The sequence below is a fragment of the Protopterus annectens genome, chromosome 7.part1 (assembly GCF_019279795.1).
Source record: "Protopterus annectens isolate FY-2018-M chromosome 7.part1, PAN1.0, whole genome shotgun sequence".
NCBI classification, from domain to species: domain Eukaryota; kingdom Metazoa; phylum Chordata; order Ceratodontiformes; family Protopteridae; genus Protopterus; species Protopterus annectens.
This window is the reverse complement of record NC_056740.1, coordinates 329,123,464-329,149,589: the sequence shown is the minus strand read 5'-3', so window position 1 is coordinate 329,149,589 and position 26,126 is coordinate 329,123,464. Positions and strand designations below refer to the sequence as shown.

The 26,126-nt window shown below is 44.1% G+C and overlaps 1 protein-coding gene across 2 annotated transcripts in view; it reads right to left on the bottom strand.

The window, feature by feature from the left end:
- IMPDH2 (inosine monophosphate dehydrogenase 2) overlaps window positions 1-26,126 on the bottom strand; it is a 1,061,056-nt gene that overhangs the window by 830,712 nt on the left and 204,218 nt on the right. For both annotated transcript variants that reach the window (XM_044078743.1, XM_044078744.1), the window contains exon 2: window positions 5,528-5,576. In XM_044078743.1, the coding sequence (XP_043934678.1) occupies window positions 5,528-5,576 (49 nt within the window). The remainder of the gene's footprint in view (window positions 1-5,527; window positions 5,577-26,126) is intronic.

Here is a 26,126-nt window from a genome sequence, read left to right as displayed (position 1 = left end):
TCCAGTGCCCTAGAATCCCTGTCAGAGGGGGTAGGGTTTTTTGTAGTGGATGCCTTGATCTCTTTGGGACCCTGAGAGATAGTTTCTGGGTCAGCAGCAGGGTTTTTGAAAAGGGATTTATGAGAGTCAGGAACCCTGTAGTATCTGTCCAGCTTAACAGGAGCTGGAGGTAAGGAGTCAGGGGTCAGACTGGACTCTGAAAATACATCTACAATGTCTAACAAAGGTGGAATAGCTAGGGGCCTGTGCTGTGGGTGTAAAAGGAAGTCTCTGAGCCTTTTCTTAGATTCCGAGTAATCTTGGCTCTCCCAGTGGAAATGTTCCCTCATGGTATGCAAGGTTTCCCAAAAGAGTAATCCTCAGGAGGAGAGGCTGAAGGGATAGATTCTTCAGCATCAGAATCCTCATAGGGAGGAAGAGAGTATTCCTGATCAGAAGAGGAATCAGATGACATGGAAACCTGATCTGAAGATTCATATTCTGTCTCTTGCCTAGGCCTCTTATCAGGAGGGGGATGGGAACCCCTCATCAAAGTAATTAAGTCTTCGGCCATTTTGAGCATCTGCTTTTTGGGCATGGAGGCCTGACCATGAGGCTGTTGTACTTGTTTTTTTGTCTTTAAAGGTGCTTTAGTCGCCTTTGTAACTGAAGTCACTTTAATGTATAATTGAGTAGGTCTGAAAACATCCACAGAAGCCAATCCCTGCTCAGCGGCTCCGGACCCATCTGAGGGAATAATTTCCGATGGTCCAATACCTTGAGCTTCCAGTGGTCTAGGTGACTCCACATGGGAGTCTGTAGCGGCCTGCGGGTCCAAAGTAGCGGGCGTCGGGCTGCAAAAGTGCCTCACTGAGAACCGGCGAACCTGCGACTGGCTTAGAGGAAGCCTCATCGGTTTTATACCTCGGATGCCTGTCCTTTTCTTTTTCTTTGTGTTTCTTGTGAATTCCGGTAGTCAGATGGCTATCCGATGGCATCGTTTATTAAATCTTCAGCCAAAATAGTGAAAAGCAAAATTGTACTGGCGCTTAATAGTGTGCTGGTTAAATCTAGCACAAAACCGACAACTAGCAACGTCGTGGTCAGGGCCTACGCAAGGAATACAGTAAGAATGAAAGTCCTTATGAGGTATTTGCTTCCCATAAGAAATACAATTATTAACTTTTTCTGACATCGGTCTGGAGCAAGAAAAAAGTTTCCCCCAATGGGGTACTTAGCTTTTAATGAAGACTTCGGATCTGAATTTTGAACACGAAAATCTCAGGAGTCGGCGGACAGGCACTTGCGAACTGCTTCTGCTTCGGTCACCGCTCGGCAAGAAAGCCTGAAGAAAATTGCGTCGGCTGCATCTTTTATACTCCTGGCGCTCTGATGTCAGGGAAGAGGCGACAGCAACCAACGCCGGACCTAGACTTTGGAATTCAGGCCGACTGAGGGTAGCCTGCCAGCAGGATAACCCAAGTGTAATGACTGCAACAGTGAAACACGAAGAACATCATGCGGACAGCAATTAATGAAGAGCTGAAGGACTTTATCTTGGAGGGGAAGACGAAAATAGTCAAGTAAGATAAGCAGAATCTTCCAGTAGAATAGGGTGGATTGGGATTACCTTAATTGAAGGGGTATTTCAGAGCTACACAGTTAGGGCTCCTATATATAGCACAAGTAGAAAACTATAATTCAAAGTGGAAATGGATGATGATGAAACAGGGGGAAAAGTTCAAGAAACAAGGAGAGACTGGGATTTTGGATGCAGGCTTTAAGGAAAATAACAATAATGTTGTTGTCTTTTCGGCTTTTCCTGGTTAGGGGTCACCACAGCGGAACTCCGGTCAGCTAATGATTGGTAGTTGAGTTTTATCTGCCGAGTTACCAGCCCTGATGCACAACCTTCAATGAAGGTACGCCCATTCACGCATGTCTCCCATTCACGCATGTCTCCACGCAGAAGACGCTCTAGCTGAGAATCGAATAGTTACCGCAGCACCACCACCGCGGGTTAGGAAAATAACAATAGTAATACAGAATATTACAAGGAAAATAACAATAATAATACAGAATATTACAAATACAAAGTAGCAGAAAGTATCCTAAGAAGTAAGCCAACAAGGGAATGGAGAAAGGAGATTCTGCCGGTAGGGATGATTACAATTAGGGATATAGACAACAGGCAAGAGGGGGCTGGAATTTATTTAAGGAAACTGGCAAAGGAACCATGATATTGGGAACAAATAACTAGAGGGAAAGGTGATAGAATGGGAAGATGTCAAGAATATATATGGACTGCAGGTTAGAGATTGCCTTCCCTATCAAAGATTAATATTAGAGTATGGGCAAAGAGAAAGAAACAGGGGGTCCTAAACGAAAGACCAGCATTAGTAGAGTTTTTAGTAGAATCTAGAACAGAAGGTGCCATTAAAAAGGAATAAGTAGCACAGCATATAAAATATTGTATAACTATAAGAGTCAATCTGAGGAGATTAGAAAGGACTGGATAAGCAATTCACATAGAAACAATAAGATATATACATGTCTCCCAAATATGCAACAAAATCTAGAAGATTTGAAATTTTTGCTTGGAAATGTTTACACAGATATTTTTATACCCAGAGTAGACTCAAGAGAATTTTTCCTCAGACAGACAGCAAATGTTGAAGGTATAACAGGGAAGAAAAGAGGTAATTGGGAATATATTTTCTGAGAGTTTGATGAGTTGGCAGACTAATAATTCCCTGCAGGATGCACTGTCGGAGATGCTAGGTGAGCAGATTGGTGTGACAAGGGAGATTATTTTTTTTGAGTTATGGTACAGAATCGGAACTGCCTAGACGCAGTAAGGCCTTGCTGTGTCTAATTATGGAGACTGCCAAAAAAGCTATTGCTAGAAAATGGAAATCAAAATCTAAACCAACTATACTAGAAGTAGTGAATATAGTAACAGAGATAAAACAACTGCAAATGAGATCTTTAGAAAAGGGTAGGAGTAAACTACATAGAAAAAATGGGAATTGTGGGAACAATACATACAGGGGAGGAATGAGGTTTAAAAGAAGGCAGGACTTAAATGAGCCATGTAATGTTTGACTAAAAATGACTGGGTAGATAAGGTGATTTATAATGTTTGCAACGGTGCGTGTGTCAGCATGGTTTGTGATGTAAAATGCTTGCAACTAGGATTGTCAGTGTGGTTTGTTTTCATTTATATAAATGTATGATTGCCTATGTTGTAAGTAATGGTTTAATAAAGATGTTTCTTTTAAAAAAAAAAGAAAAAAAAAAAGAAAAAGGGCAGGAATTGAATAATTTCTATAATGTCGCCTAGGTAATAAGATATATATCAGTAAACGTGAACTTGTTAACACAGTTTGATTACTTTGAAACAAATGCAAATTTGCCTATGTCACAAGTGATAACTCCATAAAGATGTTTAAAAATGTAAATCAACTCTTTGCTATCCATCCTTTTTAAATGACTCGGTACTCTGTATTATGGTATCTGTCCTACTGCCTAGTTATTTATATAACTATATCTGTATAAAGTACAGTTACTATCTTATTTTGCCACTGTAAATTGTATTTTGCATGACACTGCTGAAATTGTACAACTTAAAATATTTTGATTGTACTGCATGTACTGGAGTTTTTCTCCCCAGGCCTCTTCTGAAAAGGGGCCTTTGTGCCCAGCCGAACTTACCCAGTTATTAAATGTAAAATAAATTTCAGTGTCATTGTTCTTGGTTTAGCAAAAGATCTGCAATATTAGAGAATCTTCTGTGGCACGTCTACACCAACAGTGACCTATGAAAGGACTATATATAGATGCAGAGGGTTTATTATCATACCTTCTGTTCTTTACAGGTGTGAAACCTGGGTGATTTACTAAAGCCTAAACAGTCTAAATAGAGATTCCACCAGCAATGCCTTTAGAAACTCTCAAAATCACAAAAGACAATAACAGGTATGTTTTTGCTAGGGAGAACTACTCATTAGTTAACAGCAAGAAGAAATGAAAACCTTGATACTAATACCAGCATCAATAATGATTATTGGAGGCTGCAAACAAAAGTAATACTAAGCATTTGTCTACAGGCGAGTTAAGTCTAAATTACATAGACAGCCATGAAGCAGGAAAATAAGAAATCGAGTAATCAGGACCTAAAAGCAAAGCAGCAAATAAATGAAGAAATCAGGTACAGAACAGCCTAAAAGAGAATTCTATCCCAAGGCATCCCGATCAAATATCCTTGACTTTCACTCAAATTTTAGTCTACTTCTCTTAATCCCTCCTAAAACTGTTGTCTCTTGGAGAAAAAGTTTTAAATTACAGTTAAACAATAACAATTACAGTTACAGACCATTTTATTTTTAAAAAAATGTATACTAATTCATAGGGTCTATATTATGATATTGCACGCTCAGAACAGCGAACACAAAATCGACCCCATGTAAGTGAAAGCTTGCGTCGAAACCTCAGAACAGCGATTTGTTTTCCAAGGGAGAGAAAAAAAATTGCTGTTCTGAAATAAAAAACTAAAAAAAAAAAAAACAAAAAACAAAAAAAACTGTAAAACATTACATAATGTGGGGGGCTGTGCCCTCCACCCCCCTACTTAAATATACCAACTCTGAGATTGCACTACAGTGCCAAAAAATGGCAAATTAGAGAAAGTGGCCAAGTGAATTCTTTCCCAGGGAAAGAATTTGCTGAAAAGTCGTTTCGCTATTTTGCCTTTTTGTGCTTTTCGGTTCGATGAAGACGCATTCGACAAACTGCGTCTGCAACAGCATAATAGGGGAACCAGTTCATATGCTCTTCTTCTGTCAAGGTCTCAGGTTGACAGTACTAATTTTGAAACTGTCCCCGATTGTCCCTGCTTCCTTGACAGTCATGCGCCAAGGGAGGGTGAGACACAGTGAAAGTACTAAAAAAAAGTATTAACATTTCTATATCCGGAATTTAAAAACAGACAGTTTGATTTTTATCAAGGAGTTTTTAACACAACACTTCTACCACTAATGTGTTTAAAATGGTCTCATCAGCATAAAATAATGTAGTGTCTAAAACTGCCTCAGTCTACACAGCCCTAAAGATAAGCAAATGCTGACATCAGGTATTACACACTGCACCATGCAATTCACCTGTAGCAACAGTTGATTTGAGGTTGCATCCTTCATCTTTCTCTCAATATAAACAGATTGTCTACATTACATCAAGAAAACAATTTTCAGTGATAATACATGCTTTGACTCAGCAGTCAATAACTTACTGAAGATTACAGAAAACCTGCAATGAAATTGGAATCAAATTGTTCACATCCTTTTTAAGTGTTTAATTTTAACAAGTGATTCACCTGACACTAACAGAAAATCCATCTCAGTACAAGTGAAGAGAGAAATCTAAATGTCATAATTTCCAAGTACAACAGTAAAAAGAAAATATGTCGTAATTTTGCCACATGACGACTCTGGATGCAACACTGTTAGCAAAACATTAAAATGTGAGCTTGCATTAGAACAGATTTACTCACCACCTCATCTGCTGTAAAGTCAATGTATCCGGGAAGTATTAAGAAATCACTACAAGAAAAACATAAGATAATGATTAATTAAAATTGCAGAATTAAAACGTTTTCATATGTAGCTTGACAATAAATGACCAAAAATAAGTAAAGTTCAGAATGATCCCACTACCACCTCAAAAAAAAAAGTCAGTCCATCAGAGTTAGAGGAATTAGTCACCGCAAGGAACAGAATAATCAGTAAATCCCTTTCAGAATTTAGGTTAGAGCATCTCCTCATCAGTTTTACTGTTCCATTGTCAAGGCCTGGACACATGCACAGTACAGAATGAAAATTGCTGCATTTATTACAGTAATCAAACTTTTGCCTGCAGATTTTCATAGCTGCAAAGAAATATGGTGAGGTCAAAGAATTATGCTGATATTGGTCTTGTCTAAGAGGTCAAACACAATTTTAGGCATAACTCAGTAATTCAAACACCAAACACAAGGTTAACGGTCTCAGGCAATACTTTGTCTATCTGGATTAATGAATGCCTAATAAATTAATTTCCTAAAAACAAAACTGCTGCTTATTGAAATAAAATTTAATTTGTGATACCCAGCATTCCCTGGATGCTGTTTGAGAATGACTCCATTAAAATATTTTATCACAAAATCCATTCTGAAAGTCAGCCAATTGAGGATTATGGCTTGATTCTACTCTTAACATTTAAGATGCATGTCAAAAACTGCACTAACAGTGTACTAAAGCAACTATGATTAAATTATAATTTGGCAAAACCTCTTGCCTAGGACTCAGGAAGGGCTGCCTGATTGGCCTGTTAATTCTGAATGTTACAGATACTTACCATAATGACACACCTGTAAGAAGATGGTCAGTCATGAGTAGCTTTATGACATATGCCACAAGTATTAGGACTGTTCAGCAAAATAAATTATTAATTTTATACTTTGTTGACCAGGTTAGTCGCATTAGATCAACGTCCTCTTTTCAGTGGATGATAGAGGTGGAATTCACACTGAATAGTGGAAATGTGGCCAGGGTACTGTGGGAATTTCCCTACTCTTTTCGACAGCTGCTGTGGGCTTGTTTACATCTGCCCACACACCACTACCAACTATGGGGAGATAAACCAAGGACCCAACGTCACATTCAAAGGATGACACACACACTGAGTACAGCATCCTCCTTATGCTGCACTACAGATAGTCAGTACTGGAAAAATAAATCTAACTACCTGATGTGGGAATAGAACCCACAGCTTTCAGGTCTTCCATCCCCATGGGTTAGTGTGCTACCTGTTGAGTAACACTACTCAAATAAAATGCTCCTAGACTGCCTCACTCATCACCATTCCAATTATGAGGACTATAACCATTTCTCCACAGTTCTGAGGCCAGCTAGATGCTGAAGAAAACTAAAGGAAAAAGGAAGAGGTGATCAAAAAAATGGGAGAAGGAAAGAGGGAAGGTGTATCATTGAAGATACACACATTCACTTTACAGACGTATCATTATATTAAGTGCCTGTAACTCGTATCTGATAAGCAGTCTACCTTCAGTGACTTCTATTACAGAGTTGTTAGCTAATACTCCAAGGTGGCTACTCTGAGAGAAACATAACCCTGACCATGGTAGCCTCAAAAGAAGATGTGGATCTGAAGAGATGGATTACTTGCTCTGCTTCACAGATGTGTCTAACTCTGTGCATATTTGTCAAGATGACAGGTAAAAACACAAACACAGTGAATGTTAATCAGAACTGATCTACAAGTCATATCACATGATATGCAGTTTTATGTACCTATCTCATAAGCATTTAAAGCTACACATCATATATGCCATCCTCTTCTCTCAGTTGCAGAATGTATGTAGCAACATAAAATTGATCATTTAAATTAACATCAGTATTGTAATAAGTACACCATGGGCTTTTTTTACAGCAAAAAAAGAAGTTGTGTTTTACCACAACATTCCATCTGTGTTGTTCATCTTCTTTCATTCATCACTGATGGGTTTTGGTTCAGAGCCCTCGGAACCGAGTCGGCCTATTACCAAGCTCGTGACAGCCAAAAAAAACTCTCGAGCTAAGTCTCTACCCAGAATTCCCTTCTCCCTGTTACCTCAGCTCGAATATACTAAAAAAAAAGGAAGTAAAGCCGAGGCCACTTCTGCGCAAGTACCCTAGGGCACCACTTAGACCCAAAGCATCCCCAGGAGACTTTGGCGGGGGAAGGAGGGTGGGAAATGATGAATGAAAGATGAACACAGATGGAACGTTATAGTAAGACATAACTTCTTTATCTGATGTTGTTAATCTTCTTTCCATTCATCACTGATGGGACAGAATCCCAAGCTACCTTGAGCTCCATGGGTGGCCCTTATAGAAGAACATTCCTGAGTACCATTGAGCCGAAGGCAGCTCTCCCTTTGGAGACCAGGTCCAATTTGTAATGATTGATAAAGGTATGAGGCTTAGCCCAAGTAGCTGCTGCGCAGATGTCATCCATGGAAGCCCTGGAATGGAATGCTATAGATGTTGCCATAGATCTAGTGGAGTGAGCTTTAACTTTTGGCATGGGTTCATTACGGAGGGAATAGATGAAACGTATGCAGCCCCTTAGTCATCTTGATAATGTAACCTTGGAAACAGCCTCTCCCATTTTGGGTCCAGAAAAAGAAATGAAAAAGCTTGTTCAGATTTACGGACAGGTTTGGTCCTGTCTAGGTAAAATCTCAACTGTCTATGTAAGTCTAAGGAGTGAAGGCAAAACTTTCCTCCATTGGCAAAATTTGGAAAAAACACTGGTAGAGCAATGGTCTGGTTAATGGAGAATTCAGAAACAACTTTGGAAAGAAAGGATGGGTTCGTCCAAAGTGACACTCTTTATGAAAGCAGTTCTGAGACTCTTCTGGCAGAGGTAATGGCTACCAGGAATAAAGATTTCCAGGACAAAAACTTTAGGTCACACTTAACAGCAGGCTCAAAGGGTGTTTGAGTCAAAGACTGAAGGACTAGAGTGAGGTTCCATGGTTCCACGGGCTGTCTGACAGGAGGCCTAAGATGAGAGGTCCCCTTGAGGAAAGACTTGCAAAGGCGTAGAGATGAGGGGTGCCATCTATACCATTGTGAAAATTGGAAATTGCCACTAGATGCACTCATACCGTAGAGCCAGAGGCTCCATTATCAAAAAACTTAGCCAAGTATTGAAGCACTGCAGTAACTGGAGCCAAATATGGGTCTAGCATGTTATCCTTGGACCAGACGGAGAAACTTTTCCATTTAACCTGATATAGTCTTCTCATGGATGGCTTGAGAGGTGCCAGAATGATGTCTCGAACAGGCGAGGGCACACTAGCTTGCCTGGTGATTAATGGAAGTGGAGAAACCAAGCTGTCAGCTTGAGATTGGAGAGATTTGGGTGAGTCAACCCTTGGGGGTGAGTAATCAGATATGGAAGAGGGTCGAGAATCCACGGCGGGTATACTAGGTGAGGCCGAAGGAAGGGGTACCAAACTTGTCAAGGCCAACTATGAGGATCACCTTGCATCTCAACCGAAGAGCTTTCTTTAGAACTTGTGGGATCAGAAGAATGGGAGGATAAGGGTAAAGACGTCCCGTGAGTCAATCGTGGATCAGAGTGTCCCTCTGTAATTCCCCTCTGGGGGAAGTAGGGGGAAATAGCTGCTGCACTTGGTGTTTGATGGGGAAGCGAAAAGATCGCAGCAAGGCTGGCACCAGTGGCTGAACATTACAGACACCACCTCGGGGTTGAGGGACCACTTGTGGGGCATGAGGATGCATCTGCTCAGTTTATCCGCAATCACGTTGGAGTTCCCCAGGATATGCGTTGCTATCAGAAAGCAGTTGGAAGCTATCACCCACTGCCAAATTCTCATGGCTTCTCGACATAGGAGGTAGGACTTGGTTCCGCCTTGCTTGTTGATGTACCAGACCACTGACATATTGTCTGACTGAATTGCAATTGTCCTGGAAGGGAGAGCTGAATGGAAGGCCTGCAATGTACCAGCATGCCTCTTAGTTCCAGAACACTGATATGTAGGTGGGCCTCTGAGATGGACCATGTGCCTTGGACAGTCTTTCCCTGGAAATGCCCCCCACCCGATCAGGGAAGCATCCGTGGTCACAATGGCTGTGGGCTGAGGGGGTTGAAATGGGCAACTCCAAAGATCTATGTCTGGCCTCATCCACCAAAGCAGATCCTGTTTGCAGGAGTTGGTTATTCGAATCTTGTAACTGAGGAGGTGATAGTTGGGGGGCCATTGACACAGAAGGAGCCAATGCAAAATCCACATATGTAGCTTTGCTAGAGGCACTATTGGAATTGATGCAGCCATAGAACCTAGGGCCTGAAGAACTTCCCTTGCAGAGACTGTTGCTTGCTAGTATCACCCAGAGTTGAAGCCTCAATCGATGAAGTCATGAATTGGGAGTGATACCAATCAGGACTAAATATTGAACACTGCTCCAATGAACTCTATTTGTTGTGTAGGGATAAGGTTTGATTTCTCCCAATGTATCGTTATTCCCAACAATTTTGCCAGAGAGAGAGAGAGTATAGTGCAGTGCTGTTACCAGAAGATGCACGGTGAGGGCGGTAAGGACCCAATATTCTAGATATGGAAACACCTGGAATCCTTTTAATCTCAACTGAGCTGTTACCACTGTCATGCATTTCGTGAACAATCTGGGGGCTGTAGAGAGATCAAATGGCAGGGCACGGAATTGGTAATGACTGGGTCCTAGCCAGAAGGAAAGCAGATTCCTGGAGTGTTTGCCTATCTTGATGTGGTAATACGCATCCTAGAGATCCAGAGAGCACATCCAATCGCCTTCTCTTAAAAAGGGAAGGATGGACTGAACCGTGACCATCCGGAATTTGGTTTGGGTGGCAGACTTATTTAAACTGCTGAGATCCAAAATGGATCTCCAGTCCCGTCTTTTTTGGCACCAAAAAGAATAGAGTAAAATCCGGATCCGCGCTGGTCTGGTAGGACTGCTTGAATGACTCTTTTTTGAGACTGCTTTATAATCTCTGAAACTGCTTCTTCCCTTGGACTGGGTGGAACATCGGGGAGTTTTCTTGGAAATTTTGGCTGACAAGAAAGGGGAACGGTGTAACCTCTGGTGATAATGTTCTGCACCCAACGATCAGTGGTGACAGATTGCCATGCAGCTTGGTGCAGAGAGAAACAACCCCAGACTGCTTCCAGAGGTAAGCAATTGGGCCGCCCCTCAGGAGTGCTGATAAGGCTGTTCAGAGAAAGAGTCCCTGAAGCCTTGGTTACGAGGACCCCCTCTGCCTCTATAGGGGCATCATCCGGAATTGTTAACCCCTCTGCCTCTGGGAATATCATCACCACATGCGGCACGGAAAGGACCCTGAGATTTCTTATGCCACATTTTCCCACTCCTCTGATTCCTGGAGAAGGTACGTTGAGGGTTGAAAAACCGTAGGCCTATGGCAGACAGGGTTTTTCCATCTTTCTCACACCTGGCTAGCGTGTCCATCACTTTAGAGCCAAAAAGGGATGAAGATTCAATGGGAGCATTCAGACAGGAAGACTTGAAGGGATCCACGAGGTCACAAATGTGCATCCAAGCATGACACCTCATAACAATGCCTGAACGCGCTGCTCTAGCCACCCCTTCGGTCGTGTGCGACAGCAACCTCATGGCCAAGTTGGATATTGATTCCAGGGTTGTGAGCTGCAAGGCCACTTTGTCTCCGACCTCAGACAACTGTCCTGCAAGCATCCCAGAGAGATCAGAGATCAAGTCCTCTAGAGCCTTGTAAAATGTGCCAAATGAATTCAGGGACCATATAGGTAAGGTCCCTGAAACAAAAACATGCTTCCCAAGTCTGTCCACCGCCCGGGACTCCCTGTTGGGTGGGTGGACAGCCGGACTTTCCTCAGCCAAGTCCTTTTTTCCTGGCCACCACCATAGCATCAACTGTTAACCCTCTAGACCAATGCGGGTTGTCCTCGGGAGGGGAAAGAATTTTGTCTGGTCTCCAACAGATCGCCTCAATGGAATCAGGGTTCTTCCAAGTGAGCTGCATGACCAGCTGGACAAGCTCATTGGCAGGCGGGGTCACCCAAAAGGTAGGAGGCCAGGTGCAAAAAGCCTGCAGGAGCACAGACTCCTCAGACAAAGGGTTGCAGGGCCTCCAGTCACCTCTCTGCTTTAACATCTCCAGGATGTCTCCGAAGGAGATATCATCAGGAGTTGACCGTGGGGACCCTTTCACCATCATCGTAATCCGTGTCTTCCGTTAAAGACTCCTCAGGTGAGTCCATGTGCTTCTTCTTGCACTTCTTTTGATGGGAATCCTCAGTGGGGGGGGGTCTCTGAGGAGGACTCGGAAGAGTGGGTACGCTGAATAGGGGTGTCCTTGGGGGGGTGGTCTGTGACAGCTGTAGCTCAGGGGGTGAAAACTGGGGTTCCGACATCAAAGGAGTGCTGCCAGAAGTAAGAGCCCTCTCCATCGCATGGAAGGTAGGCCCGCCCGAAGAGGGATGGGAGCCCAGAACCGAGAAAGACAGCCTTGGGACCGGGGTCACACCCCACTCCAACAAACCCACCCCCACGGATGGAGCCTTAAGCAGGACTGGCGCGGACGTAGCCATTGGCGCCAAGGACGGAACCAAGGAGAGAGACGGCTCTATACCCCAGGTCGACTCGCCCGGTCCCCAATCCCCAGATTGAGGAAGAACCGGTTCAGCAGGAACCAAGGAACAAAGGGACAAACTCTGAGCCAGAGTGAGATGCACCGTAGGCGTGGAGGTGATGTGTTCCTAAAAGGATGTCTGAGCAGAAAGCTTCAGAACAGAGATGGTTGAAGGAGGAGTGTAAGACAGAATAGGTGGCTAATGCAACCAAGTCCTGCAGGTGGATGGGTCTTAGAAAGTGAGGGAATCCCCCTGGTTAACAACAGCTGGTCTACAAGGTGCACCACATCGTGTTCCGAAAGGCTCCTGGTGGATCTAGTGGATACTCCAGATGGAGAATCCGGATGTTCGAGGAATGGGCTAAATGCTTGACCCAGAAACAGATCTAGGGAGGGGGAGTATCGGGCACATGGTGCAAGGTCTGCTGGCACCAAAGTCTCTAGTTTTGAGACCGGATGTAAAGGGGTCATATCCAATGAGGTTGGTACAACGCTCGGTACCAAAGTGTCAGAAACAGTTGGTTCCAAAAAGGAAACTAATGGTGCAGTCGCAAGTGTGCCCTGAGCCAAAATGGCTACAGGTGCTGAAACAGGTGTAGTAAGGTCTATGATCGGTGCCAGAGGCAGGACCACTGCCAAAACAGGCATTGGTATCGAAGGATTTGAGATGGTCGGTGCCGAAGAAGGCAGAGCCAGAGACAGATTTATGCTGTGATGATAACTTAGGAACCTTTGATTTTCCAGGCTTGCTCTGATCATCCGATGGTGAAGCAGGAAAGTACAGTTTTGTACCTACCATAAATGCAGATGTTCGAGTGCTCATACAGCTGCAGTCATAACAGTCATAACAGATGGGGTTATCCTGCCGTCAGGCGGGTCCTCGGTCGGCCGAATTCCAAAGTCCAGGTCCCGCGTCGGTTGTCGTCGCTTCCTCCCTGACATCAGTGCGGCAGGGGTATAAAAGAGGCAGCCGACGCAATTTTCTTCAGTTTTTCTTGCCCCAGATGTCAGGTGCCCCCAGAAGGAAGGCAAACATAATGTTATGCAAAAATGCAATGTTGATAAATCAAAAACAGTAGTTGCAAGCAAATACACCATAAAAGAGTACCCCAAAAGGTTATATGAAAAGGGTTGGTCATAAGGCCTGTCCTAAGAGGGGTTGGAGGGAGGGAAACCTGGACTGCAGCTGTATGAGCACTCGAACATCTACATTTATGGTAAGTACAAAACTGTACTATGTTCATCGTGCATACAGCTGCAGTCATAGGTTCATAGGTTCATAGGTTAGTACTAAGCTAACTGCTCTTGCGAGCCATTTTAAGCCTAGCCCAATTATCCCTTGTGAGACTTAAACCCTGCACCTTGTGTTTGTAAGGCAAACACCTTAACCATTAGGCAGATGGGTAGAATCCCAAAGCTAAGTAAGGGTGGTAGGCACTAAGTGGAACTAGGAGGGGCTAGGATGCCCTGCAGGACTGCAGTGGCAAAGCCCGCTCTAGATTTAGAGTATAGTGGGAGGTGATAGTGCTTGGAGAAAGTGTGCACTGAACTCCAGGTGGCTGCTTCCAAAATATCCTTGGTAGGGACCCCCCTGAGGAAGGCTGCAGAGGTAGCTGTGGCTCTGGTGGAGTGGGATCTGATGCATGCAGGCACAGTTTTTCCATGGAATGAGTAACACAAGCGTATGCACTGGGCTATCCATTTTGAAACTGTCTGTTTGGAAACAGCCTTTCCTTGAGCACCTGCAGCATAGGACACAAAGAGTTGCTCAGATTTCCTGAATGGCTTTGTCCTGTCCAAATAATAACGAAGTTGTCTGTGAATGTCCAAGGAATGTAGTAGTCTTTCCCCTTTGTTTTGTGGATTAGGATAAAAGGTAGGTAAAGTGGATAGTCTGATTCAAAGCTACACTGGATACTACCTTTGGCATAAAGGTAGGGTTGGTTCGTAAGGAAACTCTGTCCTGATGGAAAATGATGAATGGTTGCACAGCCATGAGGGCCTGTAACTCCGAAACCCTGCAAGCTGAGGTGACAGCCAGAAGAAAGGCAGTTTTCCATGACAAGTACTGTAACTTTGATGAAGAAGCTGGCTCGAAGGGAGGAAGGGTCAGCTTTTCCAATACGAAGTTGAGGTCCCAAGCAGGGACTGGTAGTTTCCTTGGGGGTTTTATATTCTTTGCCCCTCTGAGGAACTGCCTTAAGAGAGGATGAGAGAATAAGGGAGGATCTGTGTTGTATTGTGCAGAAATGGCTGAAGCGTGGATCTTGATGGAGGAGAAGGAAAGTCCATTGTTTAACATCTCAGCTAGGTACTGTAAAATTTGAGGTATATTTATTACCCAAGGATTCTGCCCCTTCTTTTGATTCCAGGCACAAAATCATTTCCATTTGGCGGAGTAGGCCTTTCTAATAGAAGGTCTTCTGGCCTCCAAGATGACATCCTGCACCTCCTTGGAGAGGAGAAACTGTTGGGAAATCAAGGAATTCTCCATGCAGCTAGATTTAGAGTTTTGAGATGGCTATGAAGAGTTTTGTAGTTGTGCTGGGACAGCAGAAGAGGGACTAGAGGTAGGATCCATGGTGGGGAATGTGCCAGGCTCTTCAGGAGCGGATACCAGTGTTGCCTTGGCCAGTCTGGAGCAATGAGAATCATTTTCGGCCTCTCTGTTCTGGCTTTTAATAGAACTTTGGGCAGCAGAGGAAGAGACGGGAAGGCATAGACTGTCAATGCTGCCCAATTGAAAGAAAGTGCGTCCACTTTCCAGGCCTGTGGATGATAAGTCCTTGAACAAAATTTTTTTCGACTGGCAATTTCTGTGGGTAGCAAAGAGATCTATGTCTGGCTGTCCCCATCCCTGAGTTATCTTTGTGAAAATTTGAGGATGCAACTTCCATTCGTGTGGATCTGTCATATTTCTGCTTAAGCTGTCTGCCAGTGTGTTTTCCTTCCCTGGCAGGAATTGTGCCTGTAGTTGAATTTTCAATTTCAGTGCTGTGTTCCATAGGGTCATGGCTTGCCTGCACAGGGGGTATGAATGAGTTCCCCCCTGTTTATGTACCACATCACTGTGGTGTTGTCTGTCCTTATCAATAGCTGGCCTGGATGCAGTAGGTCTTTGAAGGTCATAATAGCCTTTTGCACAGCTAGTATTTCCTTTTGGTTGATGTGAAGGAGCTTCTCTTTTCGTGTCCATTTTCCCTGAATGCACTGATCTGTCATGTGTGCTCCCCAGGCGTAGTCTGAGGTGTCTGTTGTGATGATTTGAGTTGCTTGAGGTACACAGAAAGGAAGACCTGTGTTTCTTTGGCAAGCTTGAGTCCACCACATAAATTCCTTTTGAGGGCATGGAATGAGTGGTATAATTGCTTCCAAGCTGTGGCTGTGTTGAGACCATAAGTTTTTTAGGTACCATTGAAGTTTCCTCATATGCAGCTTTGCACATAAGTAGGATGCAAGATGCCATGGATCCCAGAGCCTGCAGGACTTTCCTTGCAGTTAGCCTGGTGTAAGTTGCCATTTTTCTGAAGTATTGAGACAGTTGCCCTTGCTTGTCTGGCGTGAGGTAGGCCATCTGGGTGGTTGTATCCAAGTTGGCACTCACTTGTTGAGAGGATATTAGTTTTGATTTCTTTTTGTTGACTGTGTATCCCAGGAAGTTCAACAGTTTTATTACAAACGCCAGGTGCTGCAGTAGTATGTCCTTGCTGTCCGCTTGGATCAGGCAGTCGTCCAGATATGGGTAGATTTGTATCCCTTGTAATCTGCAGAAGGCGATTACTGATGCCAGGCATTTCGTAAACACTCTGGGCGCAGTAGATAAGCCAAAGGGCAATGCAGAGAATTGGTAATGGATTGAACCTGCAAGAAATCTGAGGTATCTTCTGCAATCTTGTCTGATAGGGACATGCAGATATGCCTCCTTGAGGTCCAATGTTACCAGCCAAGACTCCTTGCTAAGCATGGGAAGAAGCTGCTGTAATGTAAGCATCTTGAATTTTGGCACCTGTAGATATGTGTTTAGGATGAATAGGTCTAAGATAGGTCTCCAATCTTTGTCTTTCCTTGGTACCAGGAATAGTCTGGAATAAAACCCTTGACCTTGTTCTTTTGCAGGTACCTCTTGAATTGCTTTCATGTCCATGAGAGCGGAAATTTGTTTTTGTGCCTCTGCCCTTTGATTTTGTGGCAGGTTTGGCATGCCTCTCATTTTTGGAAGGGTGTGAAAGTGGAACCTGTAGCCTCTGTCTATAATGTCCAGAATCCATTTGTCTTTTGTAACAATATGCCAGTTCTTTGAGAATAATGTCAGTTTTCCGCCCAAAGGTGCTGCCATTAAAGCTTTGCTTGGCAGGTGTAGGGGGAAGTCATTGTGTCTGTTTCCTAAAAGACTGATCTATCTTCTCCACCTCTTGGGGTTGGTGCTTGCCACTGTCTGGTTCTGAAAGATCCTTGAGGTTGCCCTCTACCCCTTGGACGCCTGTATCTGTCCCTTTGAGGTCTGTCCGTGGCTGGAAAGGACCAATTTTTTAGAAGGCCAGTTTCTGCTGAAACGTGGAGGCTGTACCTGCAGGAAATCGTTCACTGTTTGCATTGATTTCGCTTTTTCCCCCATTTTCTTTAGCACCTCCTCTCCTTTAACACCAAACAATACATCTTTTTGAAGAAGTGCATCTAATAATTTAGCTTTGACATGATCTGGTAAGGTTTGCTCTTTGAGCCAAGCATGCCTACGTATAACAGACGCCGTAACAGCAGCTCTACATGAGGCCTCTAAAGCATCAAAACCACACTGCAAGGTATGTTTACCTACTTGCTCTGCACCATGCAACAAATCCTGCAACTCTTTTAAATCTGGTTGTTCTGGTTGTGTCATTTTGCTTTTCAGCTGAGATATCAAAAACTGTTGATACTTTAACATATGGAACTGACAGTTTAAGGCCCTCATGGTTAAAGTGGCCGAGGTGTACATCTTTTTCCCCCGCCTTTCTAAAGATCTGGACTCTCTCTCTGAAGGTAATGGGTTTTTAGCAGTAGAGGCCTTAATTCCCTTGGGACCCTGTGAAATAGTTTCTGGGTCAGCAGTATGGCTTTTATATAGGAACTGGTGAGAATCAGGAACCCGGTAATACCTGTCTGGTTTAACAGGAGCTGGAGGCAAAGAATCAGGATTAAGGCTGGCTTCTGTGTACACATCATCCAATATATCTAAAACAGGAGGGCTAGCCAGAGGCCTATGCTGGGGGAGCAGAAGAAATTCCCTGAGCCTTTTCTTGGAATCTGAGTAATCTTGGCCTTCCCAGTGAAAGTGTTCCCTCAATGTATGCGGGGTTTCCCCAAAAGAGAAGTCCTCAGGGGGAAGACCGAGGGAATAGACTCCTCTGCATCAGAGTCTTCGAATGGAGAATAGGCACAATCCTGGTCCTCAGAAAGTTCTGAGGCAATAGAAGCTTGATCTGAGGAAGGGTAGTCTTCCTCTAATCTGGGCCTTTTGTCAGAGGGGGGTTGAGAACCCCTGACAAGAGTAATCAAATCCTCAGCCATTTTAAGCATCTGTTTTTTAGGCATGGTGTCTTGAGAGGGTGTCTGAGGAACCTGTTTTTTGGTTTTCATGGCTGTTTTAGATTTAGTGAAGGCTTTAATAGAGAAGGAGGAAGGCCTGAAGACCCCTTGAGAAATGGCAGGCCTGTCTAAATTCTGAGTTTCCCTGCCAGGAGTGGCGTCGGTATCTGTAGTAGGAATGGGGGCCGAGGAGCCTGCGACCTCGGGTGCTGAAGACACCGGTAATGCATTGTCATCGGTACTCAGGGGCTGCGTAGGCACCTCGCTGAGTACCGGAGAACCGGTAATCTGCCTTAGCGTGGTATCAGTAGGTGGTGCGGACCTCGTATGCCGGTCCTTATCTTTGCGTTTTTTGCTCAAAACTGGAGTCGGAATATCCGACGACATAATATAATTACATTTTTTGCCAAAAAAGTGAAGGGCGAACGCCGCCCGACGCTTAATAGTGCGTTTGTTGAATCTAGCACAAAAACGGCAGGCCGAGACGTCGTGGTCTGGGCCTAAGCAAGGTATACAGTAAGAGTGGAAATCCTTATGCGGTATTTGCTTCCCACATTAAATGCAATTATTAACTTTGTCTGACATCGGTCTGAGGCAAGAAAAGTTTCCCCAACGGGGTACTTAGCTTTCAAGAAGACTTCGGCTAAAATACTTTCGTAAATCTCAGGAGCTGGCCAACCGGCACTTGCGAACTGCTTCTGCTTCGGGCACCGCTCAGCAAGAAAGACTGGAGAAAATGGCGCCGGCTGCCTCTTTTATACCTCTGCTGCACTGACGTCAGGGAAGAAGCGACGACAACCGACGCCAGACCTAGAATTTGGAATTCGGCCGACCGAGGACCCGCCTGACGGCAGGATAACCCCATCTGTTATGACTGTTATAACTGCAGCTGTATGCACGATGAACATCAGAGTGGCATCTCTTTTTGTCCATAGGAGGAGAGGTTGAGACCTCCATCACAAAAATGGCCTCTGAGAAGGGAGACTTGAGTAACCCATTCAGAATAATTTTATTTTTGCGCTCATTAAGAGTGAGTTGGCTGAAACTCTGACAAATGTCACATGGAGGCTGCACCAAAAGGTGGGCCACTCCCAAAAAGTATACACAGTCATCATGAGAATCACTGTTTGGTAACTTGCCCTTACAAGAAGTATAATGCTTAAAACCTGAAGTACCCTTCTTATCCGACATCTTGGTAGAAAAATACCACCGGTCAACTGTATAATCCAACTATAATGAAGTCAACTCCATTCAAAAAAATCACAAATACAGGAATACGCTATGTAGAGAAGAAAAGGGAAAAGCCTGAATAAAGGTTAAAGCTAACAGGTTAAACAGGAGAATATACCAACTAGAGTATTTAAGAAACACCACAAGGGTAAGGAAGAAAGGCCGTACCAACAATGGTATTTGAAAGTTTACTAATGGTAACAACAGGTAGAGAGGAAAGAACAAGGTTAGACTGAAGAAATGACACTAGAAATACTAATTGCTTAATAAAATATCAAGATTTTTACACAAAATATCAAAAAGGTTTCACTTAGCTGAGTGCTCGGCTGAAACGCGGCTTCAGGCTATGGGGCAAATGAGATCTAAGGTAACAGGGAGAAGGGCATTCTGGCTAGAGACTCAGCTCAAGAGTTTTTTTTGGTTGGTGCGAGCTTGGTAATAGGCCAACTCAGTTCTGAGGGCTCGGAACTGAACCCATCAGTGATGAATGGAAAGAAGATCAACATCAGATAATTTCTTCTGTATATGGTTCCAAGATGGCTGTACTCTGGGCAACTGGTTGATTAGAGATGTCCCAGAGGGGGAAAAAAATGAAAGTGGCTTAAAAACATGTAAACATTAATCTGGGTAAAATTCCGTTCTGGGTTAGTCACTACAATGCTTGGGTGTCAAAGAAGAAATTTGTAGAAAGTAAGAGAAAATGAGAAAAAATCAAACACTAAAGAATAAGAAAAAACTCTGGCTGAAAACAGCCTTGTAGCAGTTCAGGTTTCAGATTTGATACAGAACAGAGTTTCTAGTGATTTAGAAGAAAAATGAAATCAAATGCACTCAGAAGTGTTTAAGATATGTGACACGTTGGAGGAATGTATACAGTCAAATAAAATCAAGGAAAGAAAAACAGAGTCAGAAGACAAAGCACATACATAACACACCTGAGCTTTTCTGTGATGACGCAGAAACTAGAAGGGGATAGACTGCATTAAGTTTATGAACAATGGACTGGTATTCCACATCCATTCCACCAGGATGCAGTCATACCAACAAAAACAGCTGCCCCTGACAAAATTGTAAATTATTAAACTTGGGGACACAAGTGTTTGTCGAAAATTATTACTTACTGTACACCAAGCAAGAAGAGAAGCAATCTGTCAACAGGCAGGTGTGAGATTCACATTACTATATCTAGCTGTCCTTAGAATCTTTTTTTTTTTTTTTGCATGACCGAAGACATTTTTGGATACAAAAAAAGGCTAGGAGGAAGTAAAATAATTTAACAAACAAAATGTGAGCCAACAAGCTGAAGAGGACTCCGTTATCGGAAGAATGAGAAGCAAAGTGCCTAGACAGAATTTGCTAGTGAAACCTTTTGCATTATTCCAATGGAAAATGACGAAGCAAAAGAAATAAAAACAGAAGCAGACTACAAAAATCAAGAGTATGCTGAACTTAAATCAGAAACAGGGGAAGCTGAGATCATCAGAAAGACCAACAATAATAAGAAATTGGAAAACATATGAAATTATAAAGTGTCATTCTCATTAGATGCAGTTTAGGCATGATATATACTTCCGCAAGAAGTGGCTGAAAAAGACTGGCCCCAGGATTCAATAAGCTTACACGGAGCTAATCTCCATGTAAGCACAGTGGCATGACTCAAACACAGAGTTCGGAGCCTGTGCAATCCAGTAAACAAGACTGGGGGCGTGCACAAGCCTCCCAGCACTATTTCGGCATGGACACTATGGAATAATCTAAATCACCTTATTTGCTGGTGAAAACCATGCAAATGAGGTGAATTTGCGATCCAGGAAGCAGACGGGCATCTGTGTTGGAGGCATGTCCACAGCAGAAATGTATGCGGTTAGTAACCATGTACATAAATGCAAAAATAAAAACGGGGGCAGGACAGCTTAAAGTAAAGCATGTATTATGTTAATTAAGCATGCCAATAGCCAAAACTGTGGCCACTGGCATGCCAAAGTGCTGCAAAATTGTAAAAATCAAAAGGTTTTTTTTTTTAACACATATATGAGGCTGTTTAAGTGGAGCGCAGTGGCATGCAAACACAATCTTGCAGAAAATAAAAAAAAAATTAGCAAAAAGGCAATTAAATGTGAAATGGTAATTTTGCCATTATAGCGGGCAGCATGCAGACTCATAACAATGACAAGCAACAGTGGTTGCTAAGGACATAGGCTCCAGTGTAGTGGTGTAACTAGGGTATAAGCCAGTAGGGGTATGTAAATGAGCTAAATTTATTGAATAGCAAAATGGGAGACCATGTCCGCGGGTACTTAACTGTGTAGGAGGTATATGGTGTAAGCAGGAGAAGTAGCCGACATGAAAAGGGGGGGTGTCATGCTTGGTATAAGCACATTGGAGCTCCACTGCTTCTATTTGCAGTCAGCTAAGCAAGGGGGTTTATCTGAGGCTGCTTTCACTCAGCTTAGCTGGATTTCAGAAATGCTGAGCGCGTTCACATCCAGGGGAGGGCCTTTTCTGCTCAGCAATGTTGACACTAGCTGAAACCATTTGTGCAGGGCTTAAACACAATGGAAATAGAAAAAAATGGAAATAGCAGAATGAAGGAAATGAACTACAAGTCACTAATACAGACTCTGCCACTCAGTGGCCCATTCAAACCCCTCAATAATATAGCTGGCAGTTGGAATGTATCAGTCAGTGAATAACACAGGCAGCATCTGCAGCACACCAGTATAAAGTATGCAAACACCTTTCAGTCTTGTTTTTTCCCCACAAACTCTGCACCATTGGTGTACACACTTGGGAATTTTAACTGACAAACTGATAGAGATGTAGCAAAGCAGCAGCAGACCCTATGTGCTACAGACAGGAGGGCAGTGATGAGGATAATGCTGACAACCGGCCCAGACCGAAGAGAAGAGTGTTCAGACCCAGGGTAACCTTCCAGGGACTACATGAGATGGAGACACTAAAGCTCTACAGGGTGGACAGGGACATACTTCAGCAAGTCACTGAGCTCTGCCAACCTCACCTCAGACCCAGAGCCAAGAGAGGGGAACGTATCCCAGTTGAAACAATGGTATGTGTAGCCTTAAGAATACTAACTACAGGTACTTTCCAAAGACCTACTGGTGACATCATGGGGGGTCTCACAGGAATCTGCATCCAGGGTACTCCAGTTCCTGGGCGCCATGCTACCACATGCCAGTAGCACCCCTGAGGATAGAACCAGCAATATGCATCTCTTCCACTGTGTAGCAGACTACTCAGAGGTACTGGGTGCCATAGACTGCACTTGTGCCCAAATCAAAGCACCACCTGGTAGAGATGGTAGCGTGTACGTCAATTGCAAGGTCATGTACAATGCCCAGGGCATTATCATCAATGTGTGTGCTGGCAGCTATCACGACTCCCACATGTGGCATGCCTCACAGCTGTCAGGGGGGGGGGACATCCTGTATGGCCATTTTGTGGGGAATGCTGGCTATGCACTGTAACCGTGGATGATGACCTTCATCAGAAATGCACACACCCCCACTGAAGAACGCCATAATGAGGCAGACGCACAAACTAGGAACATTATAGAGCATGCGTTTGGGATGCTCAAGTCACGGTTCCGCTGCCTTGACACATCTGGTGGAGCATTGTAGTATTCTCCAGCCACATATGCACACATGTACATAGTATGTTCCATGTTACACAGTATGATCCTGCGGAAACAGCTGCGGCAGGAACAACACAGGGAAGGAGCACACAGCCCCTCACCATTGCCAAGGTCTCCACAGGCACACAGGGACCTGGAGGAGGAACCCGCTGAGTCTGCCGCTGTAGGCAGACGTAGGCGTGCCTAGTATGCCCTGGCCTTGGTAAAGAGGCACTGCATAGCACATACACTGACACCCTAGGGATCCAGGAAGAGACACCTCTCTCCGACTCGCACATAGTAAAATGGATGCCACATACATTACACTACCTGTACCTTACCATGTATAGGCTGTGTACTGCGTGCATCCAACACAGTCAGCCTCACAACTGCTGCAGGCACAAGCTAAGTCACCCTTCTTAACAGATGACGACAGTAGTACATTTTGGTAGCATATCTAAGGTATCGCTGCATGTATGCAAGGGAATGGGGTGGCCTACCAAGATAGCAGCAGACAACTGACAGCTATGTGGGACAACATGAAATATCTGGCCACTACTGGCTTCCCCAGTTCCCAGTACACAGTAGTTCCCTCACAAAACTCACTGCAGTGTATGTGGGGGACTAATAAACTGGGGGGGAGGGGGGTCATAGGTCACATGCATGGATGTCAATCTTGGGGTCCCATACACACCCTTCAGCTTCTCCCAGCACGTCCGCCATAGAAAACCATAAAGACATGTCTGGCAAAGGTCCACAAATAGGGACAATAATGAAATATTCCTCTTACAGACAGACAGTGATATCACAGCAGGTCTTACAGTTACATGAAGTCTCTGAAGGGTAGGAAGTCTGAAACTCAAATGTCTACCATTACACTCTAACCTTCGGTCTTCAGTGATATGCCAGTATTCTCCAAGACAGGCACAACACTATGTTAAATGGAACCAAAAAGTAAAACCAACATCTGCACAGTCTGTGTAAATGTGTACAGCTGACAGGTATGTCTCCCCAAACACACCCGTATCCCCATAGAAATGCAGTAACATGTATGTTTGTAGGGTAACTGCAGCAGAGCACACATTCCCAGGGCTGTCACAATCAACTTGAAAACTTGTCGCATATTCACAATATGCAGGAGTCAATGAGCTATGTATATGCGTGGTTAATACTGTCAGGAAGTGGGCAGCAGTTACTCTTGGCTGTTGTGGCTTAGTGGCCTAGGTACCATCCTGTAGTTGACAGGGTCCATGTTCCAAGACTTTCTGTGCCAACTATTTTGCATGCAGCTACACCTACGGTAGGAGAAGACAGGGACAAGAGGACACACATATGGACAGTACACAGTTCAGAGCAACTTGCACAGTGCCTAGCAGGACAGCGGGTACCTGAAGGTCAGTGTACTGCCAGGTGTTAAATGGCTGCCACCTTACTGTGTCAGCACTGACAAGTCACTGGCCACCATCCATACACTTGGAATGACAGGCTGTCACAGAAGGACCACAAGTATGCCCCGTATATCTCTTCTGCTTGTCCTAACATTGCATTTGCCTGCCAAACTATGTGCCAAACAAGAAAGGTTCATATCAAAACATCAATGGGAAAGAGTGGAAAAGTAGATGTCATACCCATAAGAAAAAGCAAAATTATACCAAACCAGTCTCCCAGCTGTCTATATTTGGCAGAGCATTATTAACACCCTGTCCCCATGTGTAGACCTGTGCCCGACTGTCATATATGGGCCTGTCCAGATGTCAGTCTGTGACAGGTTGACAGCTAGGGCCAACATGTAGCCTCTTAATAACATAGCAACTCATACCGTCTGAGGTATTATCATTATGGATCATCATGGATTATCATGGACCTCATTAACAGGGACATTGGCAAACCCCAAATACTTGATCCCACACCGTCTACCTTTTTCAAGGGGAGGTATGTCAGTGAACTCTGGATGACTTCCCTGAGACAACCAACAAGGGCATGGATGATGGACAGACTGTGCTCTCTAGCCACCTTGACTCGGCCAAAGCCTTACACACTATTCCCCACCTGGCCACAATACATGAACTCAGTCAACTAAGCAGCACTCCATATGTTACCAGATGGGCAGCAAACTGCTTCATTGATAGAACCCACAGTCATAATAGGGGTAGCCAAGTCAAGCAGTACACCTGTAATGAGTGGCATACCCCAGGGATCGGTCTTGGGGCCTCTGGTATATGGGATATATTTCCCTGAGGTGCAGGCCAAAAACACTGGCTATGGCTGACCAAGTTGGCAGATGACTGCAAGCTGGGAACAGTCATCAATACCCAAAGTGATATGGACGTCCTACAACAGGGTCTCACCAAAACAAATGACTGCTGCCAGAAACATGGCCTCAAGCTGAATGCCTGCAGATGCATCATCATCCCCTTCGGGGAGACTGATGTCCCTATATTAACAATGTCCTACATACACAATCAGTAGTGATGCATTTGCCCACCCATTTTGATAGCTACCTGAAGTCCAAGCACCTTGTTGCTTCCGTTGTACAGAAAGCTTCATTGATGGGCCGACACAAAAGTAAGGTTATCTCATCCAGGGACAAAAAGGTCATAAGATCCATGTAGTCTAACCTTATAAGGCCAATTATTTTGTACAATGCCCCCTTCGGCATGTACCTCACAAAACACATGCAGCAGCTGGAGAGACCACAGAGGTTCCTCACCACTAGAATCCAGGACCTCAAACACCTACCCTACACAGATAGGCTAACAGCACTGTTCCTCTACTCAGTTCCATACGAACTCTTTAGAGTTGACCTATGTCTGGCATACAAAGCAATCCAGACCCTGCCTCGATGGGACTGTTGCACATCTGGAAGTCAAGGCCCACTCGATCAACATGTAGGTGCAGCATCAACCTAGTCTTTGATCTCAATAGGGCTTCTTGGCGTGACAGATACGTGTCCACAGACTCACCCATCTGTGGAATACACTCCCTGTCCACATCAAGCTGAGTGCCTCAATACCCCTTATGAAGTGCTCCCTGTATAAGTGCATGGAAAACAGAAAATACAGTCCTGTGACTCCACCTGTGTCTTTGCTGGACAGGGTCTCTGGGTACTAACATATCTTAACATGGGGTACACTCTCGTCTGCGAGGGTTATAAGTGTTTCAGGGCCAATAGCCTAATAACCTCATATCAACCTATAAACAAATGTCTGTCGTTGGTTCACCACATTACTCTATACTGCTCTGCCACTGACATACCTGGAAATCACAGTGCTATGTGGAATATACCACACAAATAATGGACATCTCTGCTCAGCAGAATGCACTCTGCATCCACACCCATACCGCTCGATCTCTTAAAGCAAGAAATCTGTACAATGTCATAAATAACAGTGGGACAAAGGCCCCAAAATAGGAAAAATAGGTATGATATTTAAATATTGCTCTCACAAACTTAGAAAGTTGATGGAATAACATTTTCTGAGGTTAT